The sequence below is a fragment of the Giraffa tippelskirchi genome, chromosome 2 (genome assembly GCF_054371585.1).
Source record: "Giraffa tippelskirchi isolate mGirTip1 chromosome 2, T2T-mGirTip1v1.2.pri, whole genome shotgun sequence".
Classification (NCBI taxonomy): domain Eukaryota; kingdom Metazoa; phylum Chordata; class Mammalia; order Artiodactyla; family Giraffidae; genus Giraffa; species Giraffa tippelskirchi.
The window spans coordinates 227,842,811-227,852,593 of record NC_137276.1 but is presented as its reverse complement, the minus strand read 5'-3'; the positions used below and the strand labels follow the sequence as shown (position 1 = coordinate 227,852,593).

The window sequence follows — 9,783 nt, the reverse complement described above, 5'->3', positions numbered from 1 at the left end:
TTGTTTTTAATATTAAAACCTTTAAATTATTTTTAATATTAAATTTTTTAAATATTAAAATCTTTCATTTATCTGGACTGTTTTGGGTGAAAGAGATGAGGTGAGAGATGTGGATTCATTATTATCTAGTTTTAATGCTTTAATGTTTTATTGAAAATTCCATCTTTTCTTTCCTGATCACAAATGTCCCTTTATCTACCAAATTCCAATTCCTACTCTATTGATGTTTTACTCTGTTCCATTGGTCTGCCAGTCTATGTATCTTGTCACACTGTTTTATTTATTGTAGTTTTATAGGGAAGACTTTTCAGGGAAAAGTTGCACCTGGTTTGGAAGAGCCTCTCATGCCATTTGCAAAGCCCACTAAGCCCTGGCTGGACTGTGGGCAAATAAAGCACTCATTCATTCAAAAAATAGTAAACTTATTTTTCTGGCTGTCTAGTTTTATATTTCTTGCTAGACTAACTTCTACTCATTTCAACTCTTTCTTTCAGAGGTCTCCTAATTAGTCTTGACAGTTGCTTTTTCAGTATGCATAGCTTGTTTATTTCACAAAGAAATCCTATTGATGTTTTTATTGCAATCATGTTAATTTGTATAGATTATCTTAGGGAAAATGGATATCATTAGATGTTGTGTCTCCTCTTCAAGAACTTGATGTTCTGAACTCTAAACAATGACACAGATCGGCCTATTTGCAGGGCAGGAATAGAGATGCAGACATAGAGAACGGACGTGTGGACGCAGTGGAGGAAGGGGAAGTTGGGAAGAATTGGGAGATTAGGATTGACATGTATAGACACTACTATGTGTAAAATAGTAAATAGAGTAACACAGTGCTGCGGTCCATGGGGTCACAAAGAGTCAGACGCGGCTGAGTAACTGAACTGAACTGAGTGGGAAGGTGCTATATAGCACAGGGAGCTCAGCTCAGTCTCTGTGATGACCTAGAGAGGTGGGATGGCAGGGGTGGGAGGGAGGTTCAAGAGGAAGTGTATGTATGTATATATACAGCTGATTAGCTTCATTGTACAGCAGAAACAAACACAAGATTGTAAAGCAATGATTCTCCAATTAAAAAAATAATTTAAAAATATATTGACATGTATGTTGTTAGGCTTCTACCCACTGAGCAGAAAAAGCCTCTTTCAGCAGTCCCATTTCCCCACTGACGTGAACACACTGCCACTGGCTTGGCCAGGCAGCCTTCAGCCCAGAATGTGGGTCTCACACGGACGTCTCTGTTTCTCAGGGGATTGGGGAGCCCCCAACCAGACCCAAGCCGGCCCCGTCCTGGGGCACCTGCTGGGGGACCACACAGAGGGAAGAAACAGCAGCAACTCCACCAGGGCCCTGAAGCTTCCGGATGGGACCAGCGCCGCTTGGTATATCCTCACCATCTTTGGCATCTACGGAGTGATTTTCCTCTTCCGATTGGCCAGCAACATCCTCAGAAAGAACGAAAAGTCCTTGGAAGACACTTATTACTCCAATCTGACATTTGAACTTGAAAAGAAAGGGCTCCGGAGCAAGGCAGCCAAATGCTCTTCCCTGACCACTAGCAGCAGAGCTGTCCTGCAGCAGCCCAACCAGGCCAGCCTGGAGACAAAGGGCGGGAACAGCAGCCCCCACACTGAAATCCAAGAGACCCCTTGAAAGTCAAGGGAAGGAGGCCTCCACAGCCAAGGCTCACACTTCTTGCTTGAGGGAGCAGCTTTGGGCTTACCTGGAACCTTGAGAGAGGAGTTGAGCCTTTGAGCGGGGCTGAAAGAGCATCATTGAGCCACAGGTGCATGGGGGCGTGACCAAAAGCCAGCATCCTGTTTCCTTCTCAGGCTTTCTGATGCTCCGAGATGAGCAGGAGTAGTGGCTTTCAGTCCTACTCACCCTTCTCTGGAAAACTTTGTGCTCCAGGCAAGGACATGGGACATCCATTGTTCTCAAAGGAATCTCGTAGGCTCCTGGGGCATGTGTGAAGGTAGCCTCTTGTCATGGAAAGAAGGCTGAATTTGGAGTCAAATGCCTTGGATGAAATTCAACTTCTAGAGGGTCACATGAACTTTGACTGGCTGGTGGCTCACATAGAACATGTGAGGGTTGGGATATATGGTCTCAGAGGGTCATTCATTCTGAAGACTCTGTCTAAAATATTGAACCAAAATAGTCAATATCAACATTCTAATTTTCAGAAGTTCTTCATTTTCATTGAGAGTGCAGGGTCCATTCAAAAAATGTATTAGTTTTGGAGTCAGAAGAATCAGACTCTACGCTGAGTTAGACTCTCGACCACTTTGATGTCCTTACATGCACCACTCACCTCTCTCAGCCTTAGTTTCCTTACAGATAATGAAGATAATGATGCCAGTTTTCCGCCAACCTTACAAAGCAGATGCTAAGTCGCTTCAGTCATGTCCGACTCTGTGTGACCCCACAGACGGCAGCCCACCAGGCTCCGCCGTCTCTAGGATTCTCCAGGCAAGAATACTGGAGTGGGTTGCCATTTCCTTCTCCAGTGCATGAAAGGGAAAAGTGAAAGTGAAGTCGCTCAGTCGTGTCTGACTCTTAGCGACCCCATGGACTGTAGCCTACCAAGCTCCTCCGTCCATGGGATTTTCCAGGCAAGAGTACTGGAGTGGGGTGCCATTGCCTTCTCCCACAAAGCAGATGAGAGCTAATGAAATCATGTATATGAACGTATTTTGAAAAGTAAAATAAATATGCAAATATAAACCTGTGGTGGTGGTGGTGATGATGGTGGCTGATGTTAAATCATGGTGATGGTAGTACTGGTGGTGAATGGTGGTGGTTGATGGTTGATGTTAATGATAGTGGAGTTGGTGGCGGTTGATGGTCAGTGTTGACTGTGGTCTTGGTGGTTGATAGTTGAGTTGATGATGGTGATGGTGGTGGTGATTGGTGTTGTTATTGATGGTGTTGGTGGTGGTTGATGGTCAGTGTTGATGGTGGTCTTGGTGGTTGATGTTGATGATGGTGGTGGTGGTAGCTGTGGATGATGTTGTTGGTGAGGGTTGGTGCTGTTGTTGATGCTACTGTGGTCCAGGAAATGACTAGCCTACTGGTAATAGCTATAAGTAATGGCTGCATTACTTGATTCTACAGGAGAACACATCTGCATAAAAGTTGATGACGTGTGCTCTGAATCAAGTCCATGAGATTCAAGTTGTACACGTAGACAAAATAGTCACTTTTAGTTTTCATTACTGTAGATATCATATGATTCATTCAAATGTTTCACAAACATCTGTTACTTATATTCTTGTCTCTGCTTCAAAAAGAAATAAGATCTTGCCTACATGATTGATTCATTTAGAGAGATTGTGATTAGCTGAATTTCTACAAGCAACTTTTAGCAGGCAAAGAGAAAAACTATATTTTGTACCAACCTTTGTGAAGTTTATCTGGCTTGGCTTTTGGAGGGGTCCCCTGAACAACAAATAAAAAAATTTCCCCCTATTTATGCACAGTGGCCTATAATCAACTGCATGATTTCATAAAGGTTAAATTAAATGCCATGCTTTTTTTGAAAGAATGAGATAGACTTCCAACTATTTTTCTTTTCTTCCTATTTTCCACATGATCATCTCACAGGCTCTCCAGCAAAAGTGTTAGTTTGTTTATATAGTTAGGGCTGGGCATCATTCACATTTGAGACTCTTACAGGGCAGGATAAAACGTAGACACAAAGACAGACAAAAATGTAATCCACAGTGAATAGGAATGTGTGAGTGCTCAGTCGTTTCCATCGTGTCTGATTCTGTGTGACCCCATGGACTGTAACCTGCCAGGCTCCTCTGTCCATAGGATTCTCCAAGTCAAGAATACTGGAGTGGGTTGCCGTGTCCTCCTCCAGGGGATCTTCCCAGCCCAGGGATCGGATCTGTGGCATGTCCTGCATCTTCTGCATCGCAGGTGGATTCTTTACCACTGAGCCCCCTGGGAACCTCGAATAGGAGTGCAGAATGCACTAAAATGGGAGCACAAGGTCAGAACTTAAATGAATTTGAAGATAAAATACATACTCTGTCTTGTTGGTTGCTTCCTCCCAATGGATCTTCCTCTTCCTCAATCCAACGCCTCCTTAATTTGCATTTGGGAATGCATATGGCTCTAAGAAAGCTGAAACTATTCCCGGTTCAAGAGCCTAATCCAATCAGCACATCTCATCTCCAGCCTCACTAATAGGGACTAAGCTGGACTCATGACGCAAGTAAGCCCACCCCATCAGAATGATGGAAAGGACTTTGTGGGGAATTCTGGAACACAGAAGCCCTCTCTTGTGCTGGATGGTGTTAAATCCAGACCTGAGTTTGAAATTGTTGGAGCCATTCTATCACCATGGGCAAAGCCAGTGTGAGGGCAAAAGTCAACATAAAGTGGAGATATGAGAAAATTACAGAGGATAGACTCCTAATTAGGCTGTGCCCAAAGCCTTCATTTCCCCTTGGATTGTTTTAGTTTATGAGCCAATAAATTTCCTTTATCAAGTCCTTTAGAGATAGGCTTTCTGTCCCCCTCAACCAAAAATATCCTTAATGATACCACTAGAGAAATAATTTCCTGAAGGAAGTGGACCTTGGAGTGGAATTAGATAAAAGCAATGTGATGTGGTAAAGTGGGGTCACATCTTTCACCGAGATTTTTTATATTTATACAATTTTGTGTTTATGGGGAAAACACGCTATGCTTATGTCAGCTCACTAGTTACTTGCAAGTTCTTATAACTTGACCTCTCAAAGGGCATTCAGTGAGATTTCATTCCATTTAATCCCCATCCCTGACTCTTGTCATAGAAGCTCCTAAGAGGGCCTGTCATGTTAGACATGAGGTCAGGACTGGCTCCAAGGGTATTTCCTAAAGAGCAAAACTGCTGTCTTCCTGTTGACACCAGGACACAGGTACACGGAATCCAAGGACATCTTCCCTGGATACCTAACTCCTGTCTGATCCAACTTCATCACTCTCTGGGGAGCTGGTCTGAGTGTTTGCTAGGGAGACGTGTTCTTGGATGGGAATTGTGTAGGCTCCATTTTAAGCTAGCCTGGTGGGAAAGAACCTCAGGTATTAAGGATATTTTGTGCCCAGTCCCTTAAATCTAAACTGTTCAGGCTCACAGCAGTCAATCACTTCCTGTGCAAAGCCTATGTGGTTGTACCAGGAGAGAAGGGACCAGCACCACAGCCTGTGTCCAAGTCAGCGAGTGGGAAGGATACATGCATGTTTCACCATCCTTGGTGGAGACGGGAGAACAGCGAAGTGAGTCCCAACATTCTAGAAACTTTTGCTTTCATTGTGGTAAATTTCCCCCAAGATTAGCAAATCAGGTCAGATGAAGGCCTTCCTCTGAAATGGAAATTATTTAAAACTGATGTAGAATGAAGCTGGTTCACTGTCTCCAGGAATGGCTTCCTTTTAGATTTGTGGCTTACGGTCCTAGTGAAGTGAAAGAGTCCTGTCTGACTCTTTATGACCCCCATGGACTATAGCCCTCTAGGCTCCTCTGTCCATGGAATTCAACATGCAAGAATACTGGAATGGGTAGCCATGCCCTTCTCCAGGGGATCTTCCCAACCCGGAGATTGAACCCGGGCCTCCAGCATAGCAGGCAGATTCTTTACAGTCTGAGCCAGGGAAGCCCTGAACAGTTTGTACCAAATCGAATCAAGGTTACCAGAGCTTTCCTGGTTGATTGGAACACATTGATTCTTTTTTTTCCCCCACCGTGCCTTGTGGGATGTGGGATCTAGTTCCCCAATCAGGGGTTGAACCTGTGCCCCCTACATTGGAAGTGCGGAATCTTAACCACCGGACCACCAGGGAAGTCCAGAACACATCTATTCTAAATAAAAGTCTAATCAGCTCTGCTGCATTATGACTTATATAATTATCACAAGATTTAAGTATTTTAAAAAAATAATGTAGAGGGGAAAGATTTGTTACTAGTCACCCGACTGTTCGTATAATGGCAGGTGGCTCTGATTCTCAGAAATGATTCTGATTGTCTAGACCTCAACCAGAGCGGAAATGTCAACTCGCCCTTCAATTAAAGTTAGAGTTCTTCTCTTGGAGAAATTGAAACCAATTTTAGCTCACTCATGAAAAAAAAGGTGGAAGGGGGGTGCGGATCTGTGAGAAGGCAGCTGAGCGAGCTCACAGGACCAAGAGGGCAGCAGCTTACCCAGGCCTCGGGAAGAAGAGAGGTCAGTCCACCCAAGGCCCTCACTCAGTGGCCCCAGCTGAAGGGCCTGCTCTCCAAGGCCCTCCCAGAAGATTGCGAGCTCCCAGGCCGTCTCTTTGTGCCTCCACTCATGCTTCAAATGTTAGAGGAGAGCATTGCATGGGATCAGGAATAGCAGGTGCCTGCCCCTTGGACCAAGGAGGACCCAGGGAGTGCAGAGCTCTGATTGGTTGAAGCTGGGTCATGTGCTCACTCACAGGACCTGCAGGGGCACTAAGTCTATGAAGAAAATGCCAATAAACAGAGCCATTGCTCAGATATCACCCTCTGAAACTTTCTTGACCCCAAAGCAGACTTGTTTGCTCCTCCAGGGCTGCCATAGCACTTGGTAAACACTTGGATGGGTCAAAGAGAAAATTTTATGCAACAGAACTTCTCCAAGGAGGGAACCGCATTTGTTTACCAAGTATTCGGTACAGGAAGTGACACCTCAGAGCCTCCTGAGTATGGGCAGGACTATTCTACAGGAGACAAGGAGAAGAATTTGCTTCTCAAGAGAGTTGGGAGGAGGAAAAGAAGGCGGAGAGACTTAGGAATTTCGCTGGATGACAGGACACGCTGAGAAAATGTCTCCAGTGACTGGCCCACCATCATGCTCACCAGTCCTGATCTACAACGTTAGGAAACTCATGAGACAAATGCTTGAAGTGAGTGGTCCGGGAGACCGTGAAGGGACTTGGTGGTGGGTTGAGTCTGAGGCAAGTGGAGTTGAGGCAGCAGGCGGACATGGATGTTGAGGACAGAAGCACTTTAATTCCAGTTTCACTTTAGCTGAAACATCAGGAAGTAGCAGATGGACTTGTGGACACAGAAGGGTAAGGGGAGGGTGGCACAAATTGAGAGAGTAGCATTGACGTATGTATTATATATATGCTACCCTGTGTGAAGTAGATCGTTAGCCTGAAGCCGCTCTATAGCACAGGGAGCCCAGCTCAGTGCTCTGTGATGACACAGAAGGGCGGGATAGGGGAGGGGGGAGGGAGGCTTATGAGAGAGAGGATATGTGCATGTATATATAGCTGATTCACATTGTTGTACAGCAGAAACCAACACAACATCGTAAAGCAATTATCCTCCAATTAAAAATAGTAAGATTTTTTTTTTCATCAAAAAAAAAAATAAACAAAAGTCATGGGGAAGCTGGTGTCAAATTTAACCAAATCCCTGTAGAGTGGGTGCAGGGAAGTGGGAGGGTGGAGTGAATGCCTTTGGGGGACCTGAAAACTCAGTCCATCTATTAGAATACATATCATGTAAGACTGAAAATATTGATCCCCAGTCTGTGTCCCTTAGTGGCCCATGAAAATATGACTTTAAGGACAAGGACAACATCTTATTAATTTTGACATCACCCACTCCTTGCAGAACACACAAGAAGTATTCGCTGAATGAGTGAATGATTCATGCATGAGTGTGTCAGCTTAGTTATTCACAATGAGTGCTATTCCCTTTGGGACAGTAGGTACAGTTTTTTCTAGGCACTTTCTTCTGGTGGAAATGTCCAGTCCTCAAAATATAATGAGTGTGGAATTTCTACAAGGAAACTGGTTGTCCTTAAGGCCTGCTTTCAATAAGCAAACGGAGTTGGGTTATTATTGTTTATAATTTCTATGTTGACAAAGTACACGTATCTTTCTAATCTCATTTTAGTCCTTAGAAGAACCATGGGAGGTGGGTTATCTCCTGGTCTTGGCCCTGATGGCTCCCTTTCCCACTCCAAACTCATTGGTTTGTCTTCAAACCAGCTCAGACATCCTCTCCTTCAGAAAGTCTTCTCCCCTTGCCCAGTATCCTACTGATCTGCTAAAAAAAAAATAGCAATATTTTTTAAAAAAATAGCAGCTAAAATAAAAAGACCTGGTGTATACCAGGCACTCATGTTCTACATGTATTATCTCATTTGCCTGTTAATCATCCTCTGCATCCAGGTTCTATGCTGCCTCTATGATAACACCCACAAATGAAGCTGGAGATACACCGCACAGTCATTTGAACAGAGGCAGTTTCTATAAAGAATGATTAAATGATGATAAGGAAGAAAATATAAAAATGCAGAGAGAACACTAAAGTATACCTTAGGGGTAAGGGAGAATGCCCAGGGAAGAGCAAACTTGGAAGGTAGGGGGTCACTTCCTCAAGGCTGGGGTGCAGATCTTGTTACAGAAGATGTAGCTGCAGCCACTGGGTGGTGGAGGGCTCACAGGGTTCACAGGGTTGACTGGTCCACAGTCTCTGAGTAGCAGTTAACAGTTTCTCTGGCCCAGGAGAGTCAAGACTGAAGAATGGATGGGTATGGAGAATCAGAGTGTAGGGAGTCCACTCACAGGCAGGTTCACACACAGTCTGGTGTGCACTGCATCCGTGATGGGAAGGCTACAGAAAACAACTGTCCAGGACAGAGGCCAGCAGAGGCTAGTGGATGGCTGGTAGGGGAGTGGGTCATTGGTACTGCGCATGGACTGAAAATTTGTGTCACCTCCCACCAAATTGCTATGTTGAAGTCCTAATCCCCAATGTGGTGATGTTAGAATGCAGAGCTTTGGGGATAAGGGCTTTTGGATGTAGGGCTTTTGGGTGATAAGGCTTCCCAGGTGATGTAGTGGTGAAGGATCCACCTGTCAACGCAGGAGATACCAGTTCGATCCCTGGGTTGGGAAGATCCCCTGAGGAAGGAAATGGCAACCCAGTCTAGTGTTCTTGCCTGGATAATCCCAAGGACAAAGGATCCTGGCAGGCTACAGTCCTTGGGATAGCAAAGAGTCGGACACGACTGAGCATGCACACACACAAGGTTTAGATGAGGTCATGAGGGTGGGACCCCCTACTATGGGATTGGTGTCCTCATGGGAAGAAAGACACAGGCTATGCACTCTTTGTAAGAGAAGCATGTATAAAGTGTCAGTGATTCGGGACAATGTGTTACAACAGAACTGAAAAGTGGCTCAATGAACCTCAGGTCAGAGCAGAAAAGGGAATTTATGTCATCCACCATCAGCATTAGCAGTATAATTTGACACACTGGCAAATTTAATGAAGTGAAACCAACCAGCAGGCTGGTGTTGATGAGCCTCCAATTAAAGTCATAAATGTCCAATTAAGCCACATCATTTCCATGACATGGATTTTCTGCTGTCATGTGTGCACAAATCCTGAAGTTCTTCAGAGAGTATTGTAATTATTATTTGCCAGGGGGATGCCGAGCTATCTGCCCCCGAGTCGTGTTCCTCCTGGGTTGTTTGAAACCCTGACTGCCTTGCGCCTTCTGCGCTCAGCTAACCCAGAGCCCAGATAAGCACTTTCATGCATGCGTGTCTTCATTAGCAGGAAGTGCAGAGGGGAGCCTCTTTAGGCCAGGCAGGGTCCTTTATCCCACACCCCCTGCCTTGCAAACCCACTTAGCACGAGTTGTATTAGAAATCTTAATTAGCAGAAAACAAGTAAGTGGGCGGAGGGTCCCAGCTGGATCCCAGGCTGTGTCTCCTGCTGGGTTGGATGGGTCTGAGCAAGTGTTGGTGAGGATGTTTGCA

The 9,783-nt window shown here is 44.9% G+C and overlaps 1 protein-coding gene across 1 annotated transcript; it reads left to right on the top strand.

The window, feature by feature from the left end:
- The first annotated feature begins 1,218 nt into the window (after nucleotides 1-1,218).
- Nucleotides 1,219-1,656, top strand: SMIM34 (small integral membrane protein 34). Its single transcript, XM_081573671.1, has one exon. The coding sequence runs from the start codon at nucleotides 1,219-1,221 to the stop codon at nucleotides 1,654-1,656; it is 438 nt and encodes a 145-aa protein (XP_081429797.1).
- Nucleotides 1,657-9,783: the final 8,127 nt, after the last annotated feature.

Coding starts and splice junctions, on each gene's coding strand:
- SMIM34 (XM_081573671.1), top strand. CDS start 1,219: ATGTGGGTCTCACACGGACGTCTCTGTTTCTCAGGGGATTGGGGAGCC.